General features: G+C 46.0%; 1 protein-coding gene across 1 annotated transcript in view; it reads right to left on the reverse strand.

The window, feature by feature from the left end:
* Nucleotides 1-24,631, reverse strand: part of CRYBG2 (crystallin beta-gamma domain containing 2) — a 138,632-nt gene that overhangs the window by 52,391 nt on the left and 61,610 nt on the right. Inside the window, exons 9-13 of the mRNA XM_068269229.1 lie at nucleotides 22,781-22,917; nucleotides 22,555-22,681; nucleotides 11,249-11,391; nucleotides 11,037-11,163; nucleotides 6,484-6,516 (exon numbers count right to left, since the gene is read on the reverse strand). Of these exons, the coding sequence (XP_068125330.1) occupies nucleotides 6,484-6,516; nucleotides 11,037-11,163; nucleotides 11,249-11,391; nucleotides 22,555-22,681; nucleotides 22,781-22,917 (567 nt within the window). The remainder of the gene's footprint in view (nucleotides 1-6,483; nucleotides 6,517-11,036; nucleotides 11,164-11,248; nucleotides 11,392-22,554; nucleotides 22,682-22,780; nucleotides 22,918-24,631) is intronic.

The raw sequence follows: 24,631 nt of genomic DNA on the forward strand, positions 1-24,631 counted from the left end.
AAAGTTGTCCTTAGTATAGTATAGTGGCACCAGTATAGCTAACAAAAAATGGGTGCGGTTATAACATGCGGCGCGCATTGCGCGCCGCGGCGAAAAATGGGCGTGGCCATGACCGGATGAGGGCAGAGCTAACTAATTTAAAGTGAACCCGGGATAAGAGTGATATGGAGGCTGCCATATTCATTTTCTTTTAAACAATAGGCAGCCCTGCTGATCTATTTGGCTGCAGTAGTGAACTGAATTACACCAGAAACAAGCATGCAGCTAATCTTGTCAGTTCTGACAATATTGTCAGAAGCCCCTGACCTGCTGCTTGCTTATTCAGGGTCTATGGTTTAAAGAATTAGATGCAGAGGACCAGCACAGCAGCCAGGCAGCTGGTATTGCTTAAAAGGAGATAAATATTGCAGCCCAATATTATTCTCACCTCGGGTTCCCCTTAAAAGTGCAACACAAAGACAGTGGGCCTTTCCCCAGAAAATTCACATAATTGTTCAGGTTTTCTCAAGAAAATACACGTAATGTGAACAGATTTGACCAGAAAATAGTTCAATCATGTCGGCAGATTTGCCCAAAAAACACGTTCAATCATGTCGGCAGATTTGCCCAAAAAACACGTTCAATCATGTCGGCAGATTTGCCCAGAAAATACATGCAATCATGTCGGCAGATTTGCCCAGAAAATACATGCAATCATGTCGGCAGATTTGCCCAGAAAATACATGCAATCATGTCGGCAGATTTGCCCAGAAAATACATGCAATCATGTCGGCAGATTTGCCCAGAAAATACATGCAATCATGTCGGCAGATTTGCCCAGAAAATACATGCAATCATGTCGGCAGATTTGCCCAGAAAATATATGCAATCATGTCGGCAGATTTGCCCAAAAAACACGTTCAATCATGTCGGCAGATTTGCCCAAAAAACACGTTCAATCATGTCGGCAGATTTGCCCAGAAAATACATGTAATCATGTCGGCAGATTTGCCCAGAAAATACATGCAATCATGTCGGCAGATTTGCCCAGAAAATACATGCAATCATGTCGGCAGATTTGCCCAGAAAATACATGCAATCATGTCGGCAGATTTGCCCAGAAAATACATGCAATCATGTCGGCAGATTTGCCCAGAAAATACATGCAATCATGTCGGCAGATTTGCCCAGAAAATACATGCAATCATGTCGGCAGATTTGCCCAGAAAATACATGCAATCATGTCGGCAGATTTGCCCAGAAAATATATGCAATCATGTGGCAACCTGGCCAGAAAACACTTCAATCATGTAGCAGACCTGGCCAGAACAGTCGATACACCTGCTAATATAAATTAAATAAAAATTTACTCACCTGAAGCAGCAGCAGACCTCCTGTCCCGGCCTCCGTCCGGCGCGCAGCTCTCACGATCCTCTGCAGCCAGCAACTGAAACTCCCGCGGTGAGAGCAGGGCTACGGGAAAATGGCGCCCGAAGCCCTGCATTGCAGACTCAGTCTCCAGAGCAGGGCTTCGGACGCCATTTTACTGTAGCCCTGCTCTGCCGCTGTTGGAGCTGCGGGCTGCTGCTGTCAGTGAACTGACACAGCGTCTATTAGACGCCGAAAATCAGTTCACGCTGGGGGTGCTTGGACAATATTAGGGGGTGCTTCAGCACCCAAACCACCCCCCTGGCACCGCCACTGCCCCAGTATAGCTAGTATAGTTGCCCCAGTATAGCATAGTGGCCCCAGTATAGTTTAGTGTAGCATAGTGGCCCCAGTGTAGCATAGTGGTCCCAGTGTAGCATAGGTGCCCCCAGTGTAGCATAGTGGCCCCCAGTGTAGCATAGTGGCCCCCAGTGTAGCATAGTGGCCGCCAGTGTAGCATAGTGGCCGCCAGTGTAGCATAGTGGCCCCCAGTGTAGCATAGTGGCCCCCAGTGTAGCATAGTGGCCCCCAGTGTAGCATAGTGGCCCCCAGTGTAGCATAGGTGCCCCCAGTGTAGCATAGTGGCCCCCAGTGTAGCATAGTGGCCCCCAGTGTAGCATGGTGGCCCCCAGTGTAGCATGGTGGCCCCCAGTGTAGCATAGTGGCCCCCAGTGTAGCATAGTGGCCGCCAGTGTAGCATAGGTGCCCCCAGTGTAGCATAGTGGCCCCCAGTGTAGCATAGGTGCCCCCAGTGTAGCATAGTGGCCCCCAGTGTAGCATAGTGGCCCCCAGTGTAGCATGGTGGCCCCCAGTGTAGCATGGTGGCCCCCAGTGTAGCATAGTGGCCCCCAGTGTAGCATAGTGGCCGCCAGTGTAGCATAGGTGCCCCCAGTGTAGCATAGTGGCCCCCAGTGTAGCATAGTGGCCCCCAGTGTAGCATAGTGGCCCCCAGTGTAGCATAGGTGCCCCCAGTGTAGCATAGTGGCCCCCGGTATGAGGGAAGCTTGGAAGGTGGGGTGGCGGGGTCCCCTCCTTCCGGCGCTTCCCCCTCCTAATTAGCAGCAGCCAGCAGCTTAGCGAAGCGGGCGGGGAGGACTTACTCACCTGCTCCAGGCGATGGCGCATAACGTCATCCTCACGTGACGCTGGTCTCTCTGTCGCTCACTGTGCTTCCGCAAATCAGGAAGCACAGTGGGCGGTGGAGAAGGTGGAGACCAGCGTCAGGTGACGATGACGCTATTTGCCATCGCCTGGAACGCAGGAAGTAGGTGAGTAAGTCTTCTCCGCCCGCTCCTGCCCGCTCATCAAGCTGCTGCTAATTAGGAGGGTGAAGCGCCAGAAGGAGGGGACCCAGGTGAGGGAGGTGGGGGGTCCGGCCCCCCTCCCCGCCGCTTTCCCCGCCACCCCTCCTTTCCGGGTTGCTTTCCCCCTCCTGTCCGGCCGGCACAGGCCTCTGTGGGGGCCTTGATGACACCCCCTGGGGCGCCCGACACCCGGTGCGGGGCGCCCCATGCCGCCCTATGGTAGGAACGCCACTGCCTAGTGTAATCTACAGGATCATGTGCTCCTGTCCTATGACAGCCTGTACTTGTATTACTGGGCCTACCTAAGCAGCCCATATCACATGATCATGTATTTTGTACAATTTGCATGTACAGTGAGGTGCAAAAGTATTCGGCACCCTTGAAGTTTTCCACATTTTGTCACATTACTGCCACAAACATGCATCAATTTTATTGGAATTCCACGTGAAAGACCAATACAAAGTGGTGTACATGTGAGAAGTGGATTGAAAATCATACATCATTCCAAACATTTTTTACAAATAAATAAATGCAAAGTGGGATGTGCGTAATTATTCGGCCCCCTGAGTCAATACTCTGTAGTACCACCTTTTGCTGCAATTACAGCTGCCAGTCTTTTAGGGTATGTCTCTACCAGCTTTGCACATCTAGAGACTGAAATCCTTGCCCATTCTTCTTTGCAAAACAGCTCCAGCTCAGTCAGATTAGATGGACAGCGTTTATGAACAGCAGCTTTCAGATCTTGCTACCGATTCTCGATTGGATTTAGATCTGGACTTTGACTGGGCCATTCTAACACATAGATATGTTTTGTTTTAAACCATTCCATTGTTGCCCTGGCTTTATGTTTAGGGTCATTGTCCTGCTGGAAGGTGAACCTCCGTACCAGTCTCAAGTCTTTTGCAGTCTCCAAGAGGTTTTCTTCCAAGCTTGCCCCGTATTTGGCTCCATCCATCTTCCCATCAACTCTGACCAGCTTCCCTGTCCCTGCTGAAGAGATGCACCCCCCGAGCATGATGCTGCCACCACCATATTTGACAGTGGAGAACCTAGTTCAATGTTTTAATTCCAAAAAAGTGACACATGCCATTCCATAAACCGATTCATTTCGGGGCCCCGTGGGGTCCCCTTTGTCAAGGTAACAAAACACAGAATGGTGTGTTTTGTTACCTTGACAAAGGGGACCCCACGGGGCCCCGAAACGAATCGTTGGTTTATGGAATGGCATGTGTCACTTTTTTTGGAATTAAAACATTGAACTAGGTTCATCAAGAGTGTGCGGATTCTCTGGATCTTCTTTGTACGAATATGCTAATCCAGCACCTCTGAGGTGGTGCGCAATTCCCCAGTGGACTTTTGGATATTTGACAGTGGGGATGGTGTGTTCAGAGTGATGTGCAGTGTTCGTTTTCCGCCACACATAGCGTTTTGCATTTTGGCCAAAAAGTTCCATTTTGGTCTCATCTGACCAGAGCACCTTCTTCCACATGGTTGCTGTGTCCCCCGCATGGCTTGTGGCAAACTGCAAACGGGACTTCTTATGATTTCTGTTAACAATGCCTTTCTTCTTGCCACTCTTCCATAAAGGCCAACTTTGTACAGTGCATGACTAATAGTTGTCCTATGGACAGAGTCTCCCACCTGAGCTGTAGATCTCTGCAGCTTGTCCAGAGTCACCATGGGCCTCTTGACTGCATTTCTGATCAGCGCTCTCCTTGTTCGGCCTGTGAGTTTAGGTGGATGGCCTTGTCATGGTAGGTTTACAGTTGTGCCATACTCCTTCCATTTCTGACTGATCGTTTGGACAGTGCTCTGTGAGATGTTCAAGGCTTTGGAAATCTTTTTGTAGCCTAAGCCTGCTTTAAATTTCTCAATAACTTGATCCCTGACCTGTCTTGTGTATTCTTTGGACTTCACGGTGTTGTTGCTCCCAATATTCTCTTAAACAACCTCTGAGGCCCTCACAGAGCACCTGTATTTGTACTGACATTAGATTACACACAGGTGCACTCTATGTAGTCATTAGCACTCATCAGACAATGTCTATAGGCAACTGACTGCACTCAGATCAAAGGGGGCCGAATAATTATGCACACACCACTTTGCAGTTATTTATTTGTAAAAAAAATGCTTGGGATCATGTATGATTTTCCTTTCACTTCTCATGTGTACACCGCTTTGTGTTGGTCTTTCATGTGGAATTCCAATAAAATTGATTCATGTTTGTGGCAGTAATATGACAAAATGTGGAAAACTTCAAGGGGGCCGAATACTTTTGCAACCCACTGTATAACTTTGCTCTATGTTGTATAACCTTGTTATGTCTGTCATCCTTGTATCATTGTATATATTTATTGTCCAGCGCTGCGTAATATGGTGGTGCTTTATAAATACAATAAATAATAATAATGTCCATTTCTGGGCACAGGCCATCGAGTCAAAGGCCTGCGGTGTACAGGATGCAGTACTGCACCCACTTTATTCTTGATTTTTTTTCCCAGGAAGTTTACAGTGCCCAGCAAAGTATATTCCAGCTTTTGCAGTGGCACTGTCATGTCTTGTAGCTTTCCAGTGTCCCCTGTAGTTATTAGCTGGTACTGCCCCACTCATTCTCCCCCCCCCCCCCCTCTCACCAGAGTGTGCATTTCAGGAAATGGGGTGCGCAATGTCACAGGTTGTTTTGCCTGCCTTTTCTCCCTACAGGTCGTGAGAAGTACTAGGAGTTTTACTTTAATACCATTGAGGCAAGTGCATTTTATTATCTGTATAAAAGTTTGGATTGTTTTGGTCTATGCAGTCAGTGGCCTATTTAAATCAGACCTAAACTCAGAACTTCTTCTCTGCTATAAAAGATAAGCAACAGCATAATAACTTTTAAAGAAAACATTTCTTTGTTTCAACTTATACAACTCCAACAGAGATCCTGCAGTGTTTACTTCCTGGTTTAATGGGAGCAAAGGAAGGGTTAACCTCCTGTGTTTACATGTTAGCACAAAACCTCAGCACACCTCTGCACAGTTCACACGCAGCTGACAGCCCTGATTTACACTTGCTGATTACTTGCAGATATGGGATTACAGGCTGTGCTCTGTAAACACACACAGGGTGAGTTTCTCTGTTTTCCTTGTCTGTTGTGCAAGAGTTTAGGTCCGCTTTAACAACCTAGTGAAAGTGCTGCTTGTATTGGTCCATCCGGAAATGAATGTGGTTAGACAAGAAAGTACATCAGTTACTTAAAGAGGAACTCCAGTGAAAATAATGTAATAAAAAAAGTGCTTCATTTTTACAATAATTATGTATAAATGATTTAGTCAGTGTTTGCCCGTTGTAAAATCTCTCCTCTCCCTGATTTACATTCTGACATTTATCACATGGTGACATTTTTACTGCTGGCAGGTGATGTCAGAGGAAGGAGATGCTGCTTGCTTTTTTGGCAGTTGGAAACAGCTGTAATTTCCCACAACGCAACAAGGCTCCCACAGTGTGATTTCAAAACCATGGTCCTGACATCACACTGTGGGAGGGGTTTCACCACAATATCAGCCGTATAGAGCCCCCTGATGATCCGTTTGTGAAAAGTAATAGCTTTCTAATGGGAAAGGGGGTATCAGCTACTGATTGGGATGAAGTTCAATTCTTAGTTTCGGTTTCTCTTTAACCCCACTGATTTTTGCACCATATTATTACATGAGGATCAGAGTATTTGAAGAATTGAAGGTGCGCAACCCTATAGCTTATTCAGTGTAAGCCACAAAGGAACACAAGTACTCACCTTTGGAGAATAGTGAAAACTGTGACCTCCAACCTGAGAAAAGAACAGAAAGCAATAAAAGTAAATCAGAAGCAATCAAACAGAATAATATATAAGCATGGAAGTTAGACATATGACATCAGTGTTACTAATTAAATACACTATCATGACGGCAGGTATGCAAATTACCTTGAAATCACACATTTTGCATTATTGGGGTCATTGGTTCACCATCCTTTACTCTGGTGAAGACTCTGCACCTGGGGTGAGTCAATGTCACCTGCTGACATCTGTTCAAAGACTGACACACAACCACACATATACACACACAAGTGCGCATGCACACACACACATGCACACGTGCGTGAACACACACACACATCTATTACTGGTCAAATGCTTTAGAACAGTGTTTCTCAACTCGGTCCTCAAGTACCCCCAACAATACATGTTTTGCAGAAAACCACACACATTCACAGGTAAGTTAATTGGTGTCTCAGCAGTACTCGTACATTCACAGGTGAGGTAATTAGTGTCTCAGCAGAACCCATCAACTACATTTGTGGTTTTCTGCAAAATGTACTGTTAGGGGTAATTGAGGACCGAGTTGAGAAACACTGCTTTAAAACACCCGTATTTTCCAAATTTTTGATTGAAATGTAAGCACTTCTGGTCCAATGAATAGCTTGAAATGGTACAAAGGTAGGTGGTGAACTACCAAAGGTAAATTAAAAAAAAGGCATGATCACCCAAAACTTGATGCCCATTTAAGAATTATACAAAATGGCCCTTTGGTCATGATCAAGAAATTGGTTATCAACAATGTCAATTTCAACTAAAAAGAGACTTTGAGATACAAGTTTCATAGGTCAAGTTACATCAGGAAAGCTATTGCTATCACGCTTGGTCCTAAATGGATACACAGAGGTCTAGATAAGACGTAGTGAAAACTTAAGCTAAGGTCATACACGTGAGATCAAATGGCAGAGGTACAAAGGCTAAGACAAAAGCTAGGTCGATAACAGGCTAGGGTCATACACGAGAGATCAGATGGCTGAGGTACAGAGGACTAGGCAAGAGAATGGTCAGTAAAGCTAAGGTCAAATCTAAGTCAGTCAGGCAGTCGCATTGAAATACAATAATTTATTGATCAGATCAAGAGTCGCATTGAAATACAATAATTAGTTTATCACAGAACGCAAAACCAGCTTACTGATTGCTATCACGGGCAAGGACTGAATGTGAGACGAGGGGTTAAATACACTTAGAGCCTGACCAAGGCCGGCCTTAACCCACAGCAACCAATCAATGCCAGGCTCTAATCAGGGTGTCAGCTGACAGCGTGTCAGCTGACACTAAACCCTCCGGCATCTCAGTGTGTAGGACGAGCGCCTGCCGGCAGACGCCCGCCCATTGACGTCACCAGGGCCTCCCCAAGTGTCCTGGTTGCCATGGACGTCGGGGACGAAGCAGGAGGAAATGTGTCGCACTGAAGAGGAAGTGCCAGGACGCACGAGCGCGAGCCTGCCGAGAATGGGGCATCGCTGGAGCCAGCAGGTGAGTTCCTTACAATTACTAAGACTAAAAAAAGAGGCTTGCCTGGGCCATGAATCACCATCAATGGACTATTATCAATGGACTACTGAAATTGTAATGGACTGATTAATCCAAATTCTACATTTTTTATTCTTCATGCATGGATTTTTGTATGCTGTCGAGTAGGTGAAAGGATGGTTCCTCAGTGTGTGAGATCAGAGCCGGATTAAGGCTAAATGGGGCCCTAAGCAAAGTAACTGATTTGGGCCCCCCCATCATGTCGCAATAGAATCAGAAGATGCAGCTGCACAGCATCATGCCGCACACACTGGGGCGGCCGAGCTACTGGTTGCTATGGGCAACAGCCCGCTTTCCTCTGTGGGTGCACGATGCAGGGAATAGCGGCGGCAAAATGCAGAGTGAGAGATGAATGGCTGGGACATTTGCACTCACAGGGGTGGCTGGGGCACCCCTGTGAAGAGGGTGCCAGATATTACAGCAGCAGCACTTTCCCCCTGCATCTCCAGCCTGGCAATAGCAGAAAGCTCTGGACACCGCCAAACCGGAAGCCGTTCCCCAGACAGAATTACATAACCACCCCCACCACTGAGCAACCGATTTCCTCCCAAACTAGACAGCCAAAATGCAGCCTCCATCCCAGTGAATACGATAGTCCAGCAGAGAAGGCAGCCGCAGCAAGGGAGAATGACAGCACCAGATGACTTACATTCACCTATTGCGATCCAAGCAATAGAGGTCCCGTCATCCGGAGCCCATCTGTCTCCTCTAGAGTGCTGCCGCTCTGTTACTACTACTATTACTACTTCCTACTTCCTGTCTGATCTGAGAATCAGGAAGTTCAGAGTGAGCAGCTGCACTGTAGAAGAGACAGATGGGTTTCAGATGATGGGATCTCTATCGCTTGGATCATGGATAGGTGAGTGAGCGTTTGCCATCTGCTGCTATCATTCTTGCTGCAGCTGTGGTTCTCTGTGGGAAGGGAGGGAGGAGTGGGCAGCGGCAGAGCGCTCAGTAGCAGGAGGGGGACCTAGGAGGAGCAGTGCACGGCATCATTTGACAAGACAAATAACATTTATATTGCGCTTTTCTCCTGGCGGACTCAAAGCGCCAGAGCTGCAGCCACTAGGACGCACCCTATAGGCAGTACCAGTGTTAGAGAGACTTGCCTAAGGTCTCCTACTGAATAGGTGTTGGCTTACAAAACAGGCAGAGCTGAGATTCGAACCCTGGTCTCCTGTGTCAGAGGCAGAGCCCTTAAAGGGACTCCGAGCAGTGCCTGTGGGTATGCCTTTAAGCATACCCACAACTAATTAATTACATCCTCACATCTACCAGCATGATGTTTGTAATTATATCCCCCTGGGTTCCTTATATTTCATTGCATTGTGCTGAATCGAGCTGCCGACTTTGGAGAAAAGTCGTCCTGTGTAATACAATGTAACTATGGAAAGATGCATATCATTTTGAAGCTCTCTTTCTCCTATTTCCAATGATAGATAAACTGCCACTCTACACCTTTTTTTACGCGATCGAAAATAGTGAAAACTAAAAGGCATAGGGCGGCCATTTATATAACACTGGAAAGAGGAGAAAGAGAGCTTTAAAATGATATGCATCTTTCCATAGTTACTGCACTGCTCAAAGTCCTTTTAACCATTATACCATCCAGTCACCGCTGATAGGATGGCGAGGGCTGGTTTATGTGCTGATGGGGCCCCTTTGACTCTGAATGGGGCCCCAAGCGACTGCTTTTGTTGCCTGGTCGGTAATCCGGCCCTGTGTGACATCAGTCGTCAAACATGGAGGCGGAAGCGTGATGGCATGGGGCTGTTTTGCAGGAATGTGGTCAGTGATTTGTACAGAGGGACCTGAACCAAAATGGCTACCACAACATTCTGTTGTACCCCTGATAAGCTCCTAGTTGGTCAGGAGTTAATCCTACAAAAAGATAATGACCCAAAACATAAGACCAAGCCATGCCTTAACTATCTTAGGAACAAAGAACAAGATGGTAAGCTTGTAAATGTGGTGTGGCCATTGCAGTCTCCAGACATAAAACCCTTCCCTTAAAAAAGCGCTAGCATTTGAGCGTTTTGCCGAAATCGCAGCAAAACGCTCTAGTGTGAATGGGGCCAAATTTGCATAACATTAGCATAAAGTTTGCACTATCTTGAAAGTATCAGCTTGGCATTACCTGTGAATAATCTGTTTCCAACAGGAGGCAATAGTGGTGGGAGGTGTTTTAGTTCCTTCTGTTCACGTGCCAAATCATGTCATATTTCACAGCCTCATGGCTTAACTGTACTGATTACCTTTCATTAGTCATTTTTGTGGGACTCAGTCATACATCTATTAGTCAATAATGACTTCACACTGAGAATACCGCCCTTTTCATGCACTTCCAAACCTTGTTCAAATATATTATTTACCAACTAGAGGAAAATCAAATATATATGACGGATATAATTATATTTTTTGCTACTTCATTTTGTCATTTCATTCCTGTTATTCAAGAATTACTAGAGAATGAAGGTGAAGTCTTGATTTGCCCAGTTCCTGCATGTCATTCCCATGCTGTGTGTTGGAGTTCACACTATAGGATTCTTCATACACTGCAGAGTATGAGAAGTACTGCATGCTGAACCTCTCTTCACTCCCGGGAGACTGGCCATTTACACAGCTCTTTTAACAGTGGGTTTGGGTGCCAAATAATCAAACTTGTAGGGGGTCTCACAGATCCTTGTAGCTGTCAAGCAGCAAAAACATCACTAGCTGGGGAATAATGACAAACTTTCAGCTACAGCTGCCCCTCACCCCCCCCCCCCTCCGACTAATGAGCTGACCTGTAAATAAGCAGTAACTTGACCTGCAGACTGCTGACCATCAGTGTGCTATAGTAGTGCCACTTTAAAATACAAACAACTCTAATATGTATAAGAACTTGCAGTTATAGAAAGAAGCCAATCAATATCTTTCTGGGTTACATTTCAATTTAAACATATATAGTCGCATCTCACCTGCAGTACTGGCTGCACAGAGCATATCTGGCTGTTCTTGGCTCCCCAGTTTTGATAACTGTGATAGATTCCTTTGTCCAGGACATATTGCTCTCCTGAAAAGTCAACATTCTCATAGGCCACCCACCTATAATTTAAATGTCATTTTAGAAAACATGAAATAAAAACTTAGCTTACATCCTTAACATATCTTCCTCTCAAAAGAAACTTACACTCCATTCAACACATGGATGGATCCAGTGATGGACCCATACTGCGCCAACTCAAAATCTGATAATGCTTCATTGAGGCGTAAGCAGGGACCATCTGCACAGTCAGGCTTCTCGTAAAGCACTATCTCAGGCTCGGAAAAATCCTGCAGACAAGTAAAGTACATATTCTGTTACTGCCAATATTTACACATACTGTAAGTATACATAACTATATTCACCAGTCAGCCCTAATGTTAACCCTGGCAGGTGAAGTAAATAACACAGATGCATCTGTAAGTAAATAACAATAGATACATCTGTCAAGACATTACGTTAGGCAGCATGTGAATAATCTTGAATTTGATGGGTTGAAAACAGGAAAAAAGTAGTACATATAAGGATCTGAACAACTCCAAAAAACGATGTGTGAGTTAGTCCTGACCACCAAGACATTTCTTGGTTTCAGCAATGATTTCAGATTCGCAGTTTTATAAACTGTAACACAAAGTGGGTGATATATCAATTGATATGCCCCGTCAAAAATCTATGTTGGTTCCACCACAAGAGAGCAGAAGATCCGCATCCAAGAACATTGTGGAAATATAAGGAACAAGAATCTTGAAAGTCCAATTGCTGAACATTATGCAAACTTTCATGAAAGTAAAGTGGAAGGGAAAAGGTTTAAGGGGGTTTACCATCTACCAAAACATCCACAAGCGGGTGACAGAGAGAGGAGCCTATATCAAAAGGAATGTTATTGGATTTACCGTATGTTTTTAATACAATGGCCTCAATTCACTAAACTTTATCAAACACTTTATCGAACCTTTGAAAATGTATTTAATGGGTAAAATCTAATTTTGAATTCACTAAGGTGTTATGTATTTATCGAATGTTTTATCGATAAAACATTCAATAAATCTATAACACCTTAGTGAATTCAAAATTAGATCTTATCAAACATTCGATAAAGTGTTTGAAAAAGCTTAGTGAATTGAGACCAATGTCTGCAAAGGGATTGAATTCAGACAACAGCTTTGCCCCCTTCTTATAACGCAATGACATACAGTATGCTTGCCTGTGAAATGGTTGGTGACCTGCCAGAAAAATGAATTCTAATATATGTATTGAGTCAGTACAGTTTGGGAAGAAAAAGCACTGTTACATGCTTAATTTGGGTGTCCTTGATTTCTGTGGCAACGTGAAGCAGTGGGAATTTGTGTTTTTGCTATGATGCATAAACGGAGCGTTTTTTTAGGATGAGCGGCTGTAGCCTGTAAGGAGTGACTCTTGAGGTGGAAGGCAAGCTTTAAATGAATGCTTGAAGAGGCTACTAGCAAGTCCAAATAAAGGAAGTGTGCCTCCTCGAGTGAGTGTAAGCTCAGAATGAGCATTCCAGGTTGCCATGACAGCATGAAAGGAGCGGCCCAGGAAGGTACAAGAGGGCCTGGCCAATCCCAGCTGACACACACTCTGATGAAGTCCGCAAGGGGGCGGATGAAACGCATCAGTGGGCGGAGCAAAGTCCTGGCAGTTTGGAGCGCTCCACTCCGAAAAGCCCGATGTGACTATGCTGGGGTTATCCGCCTACAGATTTGATGTCATAACCTGCAAAGCCTGAAAGCTGCGGTGGAAGCCAAGGAAGGCCATGGGAACACATTGGGTGATCGCCATATGAAGGGGTGAGGAGCTGCGTGAAATTATTTAAAATAAAGACATGACGTAGCTGCAAATTAATTTTGCATACTTACCTCACCGGCAGTTCCTCTCAGAAGCTCACCATTTTCTTCTTACAGTGATCCCATCCAGTTCTAAAACATTTTGTCAGAACTTAAATATAACAATTGCTGTCAGTTATATATCAGCAGCTGTCAATTACAACTGAATGTGTAAGGTAATGTCCATGTTTCCCTATGGCTCAAGTGGGCGATATTACAGTTTAACCATTTCAGCCCGCTGGGATTTTTCACCTTATGCATCAGAGCAATTTTCACCTCCCATTCATTCGCTAATAACTTTATCACTACTTAACACAATTTATTGATCTATATCTTGTTTTTTCCGCCACTAATTAGGCTTTCTTTGGGTGGTACATTTTGCTAAGAATTATTTTTTTATAAATGCATTTTAACAGGATTAATAAGAAAAAAATGGAAAAAATTCATGATTTCTCAGTTTTCGTCCATTATAGCTTTAAAATAATCCATGCTACCATAATTAAAACCTATGTATTTCATTTGCCCGTTTGTCTCGGTTATGACATGTAACGATCGGTGTAACACAGAGAGGATCTGATTATCGGTGATCTGCAGTATCACCGAGAATACAGATATATACCCGATTTTTGATGATCTGCAGTATCACCGATAATCAGATATATCTCTAACCTCTGGACACCTGAGTAATATGAGTGTTTGGTGCAACAGTAATACTTTGAGGAGAGCACCCGTATAGAGGGTGCAAGACAGTAGAGATACTGCCCAAAGAACAGGCTCCTTCCAAAAGCCTGAGGCTCCCCAAGGGGAGGAGTCAGGCTGAGAATGGGAAGGACCAGAGTGTGAGTGACACCAATGGTGGAGAGTCAGTGACAGATCTGTGAACTATCTCTAACCAGAGGAGATAGTTCTCGAGGTTGAACAAGCCAGGTCGGCAACAGACAGACAGATTAGGTACAGAGGAAGGAGACAGACTCGGAATCCTAAGGCAAGCAAGGTTTGGCAACGGAGAATCAGATATAGCGAAGTACCAAATCAGAAATCAGAAGAGAGGTCAGGAAAGCAGAAGGTCATAACAGATAATCAACAATGTCTAGTCTATAGGTGTGAGCTCCTTGATCATCAACACCCTGGAACTAGTCTGAAGTATAACAGGATAGTAAAGCTAATTCCTAGTCTTGGGTGTGAGCTCCGTAGTCATCAACACCCTGGAACTAGTCTAGAGAATAACACAGATTCTGACAAACAGGTCTGAGTGCTACCACGTAGTGATCGCAACGGCAGACAACCAGAGAATGACCAGCACCCAGTATATATAGCAAGGCGCTCTCCGGCGCCTCCCCTAAGTGCTGGACCAATGGGAAGTGGTGGAATTGTCAGCTGACCGGCTTGGTCAGCTGACTCCCTTCTGGCTGTCATAAAAGCTCTGCCTCTCAGTGCGCGCGCGCGTCCTTCTGAACCTGTGTGGACTATCAGTCCCAGCCACACCAGACATGTGTTGCAAAGCACCCGCCGCGCTGGACGCGGAATCTGCTGCAGCGCTATCAAGGCATGCGGCGGTTTCTCCGCGTTCGGCCATACTACTGGATGTAGGCCTATGCGTGCAGACCGCCGCGTTGGACACGGAATCAGCCGCCTTGTTCTGAGTACACGCGGCGGCTTTTCCGCGTTTTCTCACAGTACCCCCCCCCGAGGAGTGGACTCCGGACAGCTGCTACCCGGTTTCTCAGGATGTAGGGCGTGGAACTCTTTCTTTAATTCATCCGCATGCATGCGGCATTCAGGTACCCATGTTCTTTCCTCAATACCATAACCCTTCCAGTGAACCAAATACTGTACTGAGTTCTGTACAATACATGAGTCTAAAATCTTCTCCACTTCATACTCAGGATGGTCATCCACCATCACAGGGGGAGGAGGAGTGGAAACTACATGCACTGCTGGCTTAAGCAGGGATACATGGAACGATCTTATACCACGCATGCTGGCAGGAAGATCAATGGCATAAGTAACATTGTTGATTTTCCTGGTTACCGGGAAAGGGCCCACAAATCTGGGTCCTAACTTGGGCGAAGGCTGTTTTAAAGTCAAATGACGAGTGGACACCCAGACCAAGTCTCCTGGCCGAAACTTCCACTCTATGGAATGTTTCTTGTCAGCTTGATCTTTCTGACTCTGAAAGGGCTTCTCTAGATTCTTTTTCACGATCCCCCAAATGTTCTTAAATGACTTTTGCCAAACCTCCAAAGCTGAAAACGGAGTGGAAGCTACTGGCAGTGGGGAGAACTTAGGCAACTTTCCAGTTACCACCTGAAATGGAGATAATCCAGAGGAAGAGCTTTTTAAATTATTGTGTGCAAATTCTGCAAACGGCAAGAACTTGACCCAATCATTTTGCGCATCCGCAACATAACACCTTAGAAACTGTTCCAGTGACTGATTAATTCTCTCGGTCTGACCACTGGTCTGTGGGTGGTAGCCCGACGAAAATGACAGTTCCATGCCCAATTGATGACAAAATGCCCTCCAAAATTTAGAAACAAATTGGACTCCCCGATCTGACACTATATTTTCCGGGATTTTTATTTATTTTAGCCGGAAAATGTGCATGATGAAAAGATCGGCCAACTCCTGGGCCGAGGGGAGTCCTTTCAGGGGCACGAAATGGGCCATTTTACTGAATCTGTCGACTACCACCCAAATGACCGACATGCCTTCAGACCTCGGGAGCTCACCCACAAAATCCATGGACAAGTGGGTCCATGGTTCACTCGGGGTGGGCAAAGGCTGCAATGTTCCCACAGGTGCCAGACGGGAGGGTTTGCTTTTTGCACACACTGCACATTCTCTCACATACTCTTTGCAGTCAGTTGCCAATGAAGGCCACCAAGCACACCTAGCAACAAGGTCCTGTGTTCTGGCGGCCCCAGGATGTCCAGCATTTTTGTGGGAGTGGAACATCTGCAATATCTGGTACAAACATGACCCCTTCAGGCTTTCCCTCAGGAACATCCTGCTGGAAAGGACTTAAAGTCTCCATCCAGTTCTCTGTGGCTGCCAATACCACTTTCTGTGGGATAATAGTCTCTGGGTCTGAGGGCTGTGCTGTCTCTGGCTCAAAGCATCTGGATAAAGCATCTGCTTTAATGTTTTTACTACCTGGAGTATACGTAATTACAAATCTGAATCTCGAGAAAAACAGTGACCATCGAGCCTGACGGGGACTCAGTCTCTTAGCCCCCTCAATGTATTCCAAATTTTTGTGATCAGTGTAAACTGTAATCGTATGTTCTGCTCCTTCTAGCCAATGACGCCATTCTTCAAAGGCCACCTTAATGGCTAGGAGCTCCCTGTTGCCTATATCGTAGTTTTTCTCTGCTGGTGAAAACCTACGAGAAAAATAGGCACACGGGTGTAATCTTCCCTGCAACCCAGAACGCTGAGACAGCACAGCCCCCACCCCAACCTCTGAGGCATCCACCTCTACGATAAAGGGATAGGATGTGTCGACGTGTCTCAAAATGGGTGCAGAACAAAACAGTTCTTTCAGAGTGGAGAAAGCAGCCAAAGCTTCGGGGGACCAGTGGTTGGTATCTGCCCCTTTCTTTGTGAGACTGGTGAGGGGTGCAATGACTGTGGAGGACCCCTTTATGAACCTTCTATAGTAATTTGCGAACCCTAAAAACCTCTGGAGAGCCTTCAGTCCTACTGGCTGAGGCCACTCCAGGACAGCAGAGACTTTGGCAGGGTCTATAGAAAGGCCCGAGGTAGTAATTATGTACCCCAGAAAGGCGACAGATGTTACCTCAAAAATGCATTTCTCCAATTTAGCATAAAGCATGTTCTGTCTTAGCTTGTGTAGCACAAATCTGACATGAGCCCTGTGCTCTGAGAGGTTATCTGAGAAGATTAGTATATCATCCAGATATACCAGGACAAATTTGCCCAAAACCTCCCTAAACACCTCATTAATGAGTTCCTGAAAGACGGCCGGAGCGTTACACAACCCGAAGGGCATCACCAGGTATTCGTAATGCCCATCGGGTGTGTTAAAGGCCGTCTTCCACTCATCGCCCTCTCTGATTCGCACCAGGTTGTATGCACCCCGCAAATCCAATTTTGAGAAAATCTTAGCATTGGTGACCTGAGTAAATAAATCATCTATCAAAGGTAAAGGATAGCGATTCTTTACTGTGATTTTATTCAGGCCCCGATAATCAATGCATGGCCGTAGGCCTCCGTCTTTTTTCTTTACAAAAAAGAAACCTGCTCCAGCAGGTGACCGGGAAGGGCGAATGAACCCTTTAGCTAAGTTTTCACGGATGTACTCCTGCATGGCCAACTTTTCCGGCCCAGACAAATTGTAGAGATGACCTTTAGGGGGCATACAACCAGACCGGAGATCGATGGGGCAATCGAAAGGGCGATGTGGAGGAAGTTCATCGGCTGATTTAGGACAAAACACGTCTGAAAATTCAGAATACTGATCCGGCACTCCCTCCATGTGAATCTTGGTCTGGCCCAAGGTTACCTTCGCCAAACAATGATAAAAGCAATGGGACAACCAGCTGGTTAGCTGACCAGTGGCCCAATGAATCTGAGGGGAGTGAAGTTGTAACCAAGGCATGCCAAGAATGATCGTGGAGGTAGTCATGTGTAACACAAAAAAATGCAAATTCTCCCTATGCAGCACCCCTATAGTGACTCCCACCTCTGGAGTCTGTGACAGAGGACCGTTACCCTGCAGAGGGGAATCATCCACTGCCGTAACTTGAATCGGTGTTTTTACCGGGGTGAGCGGAATACCCAATTTTTTTGCAAATTCGTAATCCATAAAATTAGCCGCTGAGCCTGAGTCAATGAAGGCTTCAGTGACCTCAGACTTATCCTCCCACGAAATAGTACAAGGAAGAAGCAAACGTTTATCATCTAGGGGTAAAAATTGCATGCCTAGGGTACTACCCCCAACTACGCCTAAGGCAGCAGCGTTTCCCGATTTCTTAGGGCAATTCTATATTCCATGACCCCCCTCTGCACAATAAAGACAAAGCTGCTCTAATATCCTGCGTCTCCGCTCCACCCGAGATAACTTTGACCGACCAATCTGCATTGGCTCAGGTGGAGGCGAGACGGGAGGAGGTGGAGTCACAGGGGGCGCAGCGTGGGATACCATTCTCATATGGCTACTACCCTGGGTCTGCCTCTGATAGCGCAGCCGGCGATCTATCCTGATGGCCGATGAAATGGCCTCATCAATGGACTTAGGTTCAGGCTGACTTAACATAAGATCGGAAACCTCATCTGACAACCCTGATAAGAAACAATCTAAAAGGGCAAAGGTGTCCCACCTGGCTGATACTGACCACTTCCTAAATTCAGCAGCATAATCTTCCACCGGACTCTTGCCTTGACGTAATCGTTTGAGCTTCCGCTCAGAAGTCGAGGCAATGTCTGGATCATTGTAAATTATAGCCATGGCTTTAAAAAATTCCTCTACAGAGGTTAGGGCCAAGTCTCCGTCAGGCAGACTGTACGCCCAGGTCTGAGAATCACCTGATAACAAAGTTTTAATAAATGTAACCCTTTGGGCCATAGTTCCTGAAGAATTAGGTCTCAACTCAAAGTATGATAACACTCTACTCCTAAAATTTCGGAAGTCAGATCTGTGACCGGAACATTTTTCAGGTACAAGCATACGTATGTCTGTGCTAGGAGGAGATCGCACTGAGTTTATAGCTGATTGAAGTTCCTGAATAGACCCAAATAGCTGGTTGATCTGGGTCTGTTGGTTCAAACCTGCCCCGGACAGATTGTTTACCGCGGCGGTCAGGACTTCAACATGACTATACAGTGCGTCCATTTGGGTTTGGTCTGCCGTTCTGTAACGATCGGTGTAACACAGAGAGGATCTGATTATTGGTGATCTGCAGTATCACCGATAATCAGATATATCTCTAACCTCTGGACACCTGAGTAATATGAGTGTTTGGTGCAACAGTAATACTTTGAGGAGAGCACCCGTATAGAGGGTGCAAGGCAGTAGAGATACTGCCCAAAGAACAGGCTCCTTCCAAAAGCCTGAGGCTCCCCAAGGGGAGGAGTCAGGCTGAGAATGGGAAGGACCAGAGTGTGAGTGACACCAATGGTGGAGAGTCACTGACAGATCTGTGAACTATCTCTAACCAGAGGAGATAGTTCTCGAGGTTGGACAAGCCAGGTCGGCAACAGACAGACAGATTAGGTACAGAGGAAGGAGACAGACTCGGAATCCTAAGGCAAGCAAGGTTTGGCAACGGAGAATCAGATATAGCGAAGTACCAAATCAGAAATCAGAAGAGAGGTCAGGAAAGCAGAAGGTCATAACAGATAATCAACAATGTCTAGTCTATAGGTGTGAGCTCCTTAATCATCAACACCCTGGAACTAGTCTGAAGTATAACAGGATGGTAAAGCTAATTCCTAGTCTTGGGTGTGAGCTCCGTAGTCATCAACACCCTGGAACTAGTCTGAATACTAACACAGATAATACACAGTATTCCTAGTCTTGGGTGTGAGCTCCGTAGTCATCAACACCCTGGAACTAGTCTAGAGAATAACACAGATTCTGACAAACAGGTCTGAGTGCTACCACGTAGGTATCGCAACGGCAGACAACCAGAGAATGACCAGCGCACAGTATATATAGCAAGACGCTCTCCGGCGCCTCCCCTAAGTGCTGGACCAATGGGAAGTGGTGGAATTGTCAGCTGACCGGCTTGGTCAGCTGACTCCCTTCTGGCTGTCATAAAAGCTCTGCCTCTCAGCGCGCGCACGCGTCCTTCTGAACCTGTGTGGACTATCAGTCCCAGCCACACCAGACATGTGTTGCAAAGCACCCGCCGCGCTGGACGCGGAATCCGCCGCACCGCTATCAAGGCATGCGGCGGTTTCTCCGCGTTCGGCCATACTACTGGATGTAGGCCTATGCGTGCAGACCGCCGCGTTGGACGCGGAATCAGCTGCCTTGTTCTGAGAACACGCGGCGGCTTTTCCGCGTTTTCTCACATGACACCATTTAAATTTTGTCCCTATCACAATGTATTGCGCCAATATTTTATTTGGAAATAAAGGTGCATTTTTTCCGTTTTGCGTCCATCACAAGCTTATAATTTAAAAAAATGTTCGTAGTATACCCACATGCATATTTAAAAAGTTCAGACCCTTAGGTAACTATTTATGTTTTTTTTGTTTTTGTTTTTTTTTATTGTAATTTTTTTTCCCATTAATTTTATTTGGGTAATATTTTGGTGTGGGAAATAAACTGTTAATTTTTAATTGTATTATATGTGTAAATTTTAATGTAAAATATATGTAGATGTAGTTTTACTATTTGGCCACAAGATGGCCACCTTGAGTTTATTTTTTTCTCCTTGTGCTTCTCGATCACCAGAAGCACAAGGAGGATAGGGAAACTTTTTTTTGCAGAAAAACTGAAGCCTCTAGTAAGAGAGCTTTGGTTTTTCTGCTGGGGACATGGATCAGTGATCCAGAACCATGTTCCCGTTCACTGATCCCAGGGCTACTGGTTGACAGCACGGGGGCGCACCTGCGATCGCGCGCGGGAGCGGGCCGAAGCGCGGCACCGTAGCAGAGCAGCCGCCTGGACATGAGGACCACGTCCGGGCGGCTGAAATGGTTAACAGTGTGCTGACCAGGAAGCTGTTATGGGGTAATGGCCATTTTTTAAAATGGAGGACTATCGGTGTTCACGACTATTTGGTGAGACAGTTCCTGACATTTATGTTTAAAGAGAACCTGAAGCAAGTAAAATTATTTAAAATAAAGACATGACGTAGCTGCAAATTAATATTGCATACTTACCTCACCATCAGTTCCTCTCAGAAGCTCACCATTTTCTTCTTACAGTTTTCCCTTCCAGTTCTGACAATATTTTGTCAGAGCTTAAATATAACAGTTGCTGTCAGTTATATATCAGCAGCTGTCAGTTACAACTGAATGTGCAAGGTAATGTCCATGTTTCCCTATGGCTCAAGTGGGCGATATTACAGTTTAACAATGTGCTGACCAGGAAGCTGTTATGGGGTAATGGCTATTTTTTAAAATGGAGGACAAATAATTCCATTGATCACAATGGACAAATGGGACGCAGGAGAGGAGAAAGAGATTGAGGAGTAGACTACACAGGAGGTGAGTATGACCTGCGTATTGTTATTTTGACTTTTTATTTTCAGTTCAGGTTCTCTTTAAGCAGTATCACAGAGTTTTAAAATACAGGCTCCAACTACAGCTGGTTGCAACCCACAGAAATTTACCAAAAGCTTAAAGAGACTCTGTAACAAATTGTTTATCTTTATTTCTTCTATGCTATAAGTTCCTATGCCTTTTCTAATGTGGTCTGGCTTACTGCAGCTTTTCCTAATTGCACAGTAGCTGTGTTATCTCTGTTATATGATCTAATCTTCTCTCTATAGTCGGCACAGTCAGGCTGAGGCAGTCAGACTGGAATGTGCAGGGCTGCTTGTGATTAGCTAGAAGCTGTACACACCCCCTGCAGGCTCTGTGTGACTAACACACTCTGCTTAGCTGAGCCTATTAGAAGCTGGTTAGTTTGTTTGTAAACACTGCCTAAAACTGGCAATTACAAGCCAGGTTTGCAGCAGAGAATGGCAGAAACAGCACAGAGGGGACCAGGAGCACATAATGAATAGAATGGTATGCTTTTTATTGTAAGAATTTCAGAGTACAGATTCTCTTTAAAGGGAAGGTTCAGGGAGGGGATTAAAAAAATAAAAATAAATTTCCACTTACCTGGGGCTTCCTCCAGCCCGTGGCAGGCAGGAGGTGCCCTCGCCGCCGCTCCGCAGGCTCCCGGTGGTCTCCGGTGCCCGACCCGACCTGGCCAGGCCGGCTGCCAGGTCGGGCTCTTCTGCGCTCCATTTCCTGGCACTTCTGCGTTCCACGCCGGCGCGCTGATGTCATCGGACGTCCGCCGGGCTGTACTGCGCAGGCGCAGTAGTTCTGCGCATGCGCAGTACAGCCCGGCGGACGTCCGATGACGTCAGCGCGCCGGCGTGGGCCGCAGAAGTGCCAGGAAATGAAGCGCAGAAGAGCCCAACCTGGCAGCCGGCCTGGCCAGGTCGGGTCGGGCACCGGAGACCACCGGGAGCCTGCGGAGCGGCGGCGAGGGCACCTCCTGCCTGCCACGGGCTGGAGGAAGCCCCAGGTAAGTGGAAATTTATTTTTATTTTTTTAATCCCCTCCCTGAACCTTCCCTTTAATAAGCCGGTACCAGCATATGTGAGTGGTAGTGTGTGGTGCAGTAAGTTTGTAGTTTGTGTATGGGAGCTCTCCATCTGTTAGTTCATTGATTTTAAGTAGTTTTATCGAGTCTTTCTGAATTAAACTATTTGTTCAATAAAGCCAATTTTTGTATTTGGTCACTGACGGTCCATGAGTGGAGGTGTTTTTGTGAATGCAATTGATTTTTGTACACCACCAATACCCACAATGTGTGGTAGGGATTGCGGAAATGCAGTCGAGTCTAATCCATTGTTTTGTAGGTGCTTATAATGTTTTGGCCGATCAGTGTATACTGTTCTTTCTTTTACTCACTGTGCGAATATGTCGCAGCGATCCTAGTTCTTCAGAGCGTCCACCCCATTTGGACCAGTCTGCATACTCCCCTTCTTCCAAAAGATATTGGTGGCCATGGAAACCTTCTTTCTCATATGCTACCCAGCTGCATGTACAAAAAGTATGATGAGCTACTTCATATTTAGAAAAAAAGCTATTATGAAGTAATTATTTGTATAGCGGTGCATTGGTATTATTTACTCACCATCCGCCTTGGACTTTCATGGATCCTACAATATTGAGACGTTCTCCTTCACTATTTGATTCCCCCTGCAGTGAATGCAGGTCTTTAGTCACTTCCCAGATAGGTCCCTCAAAGCCAGGGTATTTAAACACAAGAATCTGGAAGAAAGACATGCAAGGTGCACCATTTAGAATTTTCATTCCCAACATCCTCAGCAGGGATAAGTGAAATTAATAATATGCAAATGAATGTTTATCACTATTGCTCCTATTTATTTGGTAAGAAATGCTGAGCTGTTCTAAATATACCTAAACATACTTGAAGTATAATATTGCTAAGGTGTTATTCCTGTGGTGCTTTGGTGGAGACGAATATAAATCCCCTTCACAAGGAAAGAGGAGTACACCTCACTGCTACTGTACACCTTAGCAATGGTTTACTGACTAGGAGAGGTAGACTCCAATCACTAACAATAATACTGTCAGGTGCCAGGTATTTGCCCTGGGGAATAGTCTAGAAGGCTAGATTCTTAAGGCAAGTGTAACGATTGGTGTCAGCAAGAACAGATATTTCTGATTATTGGTAATCTGCAGTATCACCAATAATACAGATGCTATACCTGATTATGTGGTGATCTGCAGAATCATCAATAATGCGAGTATAGCTAGACACAGGACAACCAGATGTAACGTTAGGTGTTTGGTGCAACAGTAATACAGATAGGAATACCCACTCCCCCAGAGGAGCTGGTAGTGGGAGATATCTCTACTGAACACAGGAATCAGCACTCCAGCACGCTGGAGATGCAGACGACCTAGCAAACAGTTCACCCGAGGAGAGGGTGGTGCACAGTAAGACAAAGGGTACTGATCACCCGTGGAGCGGGTGATTCAGACTGCACTGCAGCAAGTGATCACCTGAGGGGCAGGTGATTTAGTTTGAGCTGTAGCTCCTAATCACCTGAGGAGCAGGCGATGAGGACAGTACTGTATAACTAGTCACCTGAGAAGCAGGTGATTAAGACTGTACTGCAGCTACTGGTCACCTGAGGAGCAGGTGATTAAGACTGTACTGCAGCTACTGGTCACCTGAGGAGCAGGTGATTAAGACTGTACTGCAGCTACTGGTCACCTGAGGAGCAGGTGATTAAGACTGTACTGCAGCTACTGATCACCTGAGGAGCAGGCGATCAAACTGTACTGAGAATCCCTCACCAAGGACTAGGCTCACTGGTGAGGGCAGGAGAGTCAGACAAGCAGGTTCGGCAACAGACGGACAGGTGCGGCACAAAGACAGAAGGCTAAATTAGAGTAGTATTCAGGCTGAGTCAGCAACAGGATCAGATAGTCAGAAGTACAGAATCAGTAAGCAGAAGAGTAGTCAGGGCTAGCAGAAGGTCATAACAAATAATACAATGCAATTAGTACTTTAAGCTATTAACAAAGTCTGACTAAGTGTGGATCCCCAGCTCCTGCAGTTTCTAGCACACTTTGGGATCTGACTAAGGTCTGAGTGCTAACACGTAGCATTCGCAACAGCAGACGCAGAGCAACTGACAGGCAGGTCCTATATATACTGAGAACGCTCCACAGCGCCGCCCCAGTCACTCAGCCAATCAGGAGCACTGCTGGAGTCAGCTGACCTGCCGATCAGCTGACTCCCCTTCTATTCGCATAAAGGTCCTGTCGCCTGGCGCGGGCGCGTGTAGCCCTCAGTCTATGTGCAACTGAAGGACCAGGCAAAACTCTAACATGTAACTGCGCGGCGGAGGCCGCCGGCTGAGACGCGGAGACAGCCGCCATGCCGCTCACCGCTGCGGCGGTATCTCCGCTATCTATGACAGCAAGCTTATAAAAGGAGAAGGAGGTGGAA

The sequence above is a fragment of the Hyperolius riggenbachi genome, chromosome 2 (assembly GCF_040937935.1).
Source record: "Hyperolius riggenbachi isolate aHypRig1 chromosome 2, aHypRig1.pri, whole genome shotgun sequence".
Lineage (NCBI taxonomy): Eukaryota > Metazoa > Chordata > Amphibia > Anura > Hyperoliidae > Hyperolius > Hyperolius riggenbachi.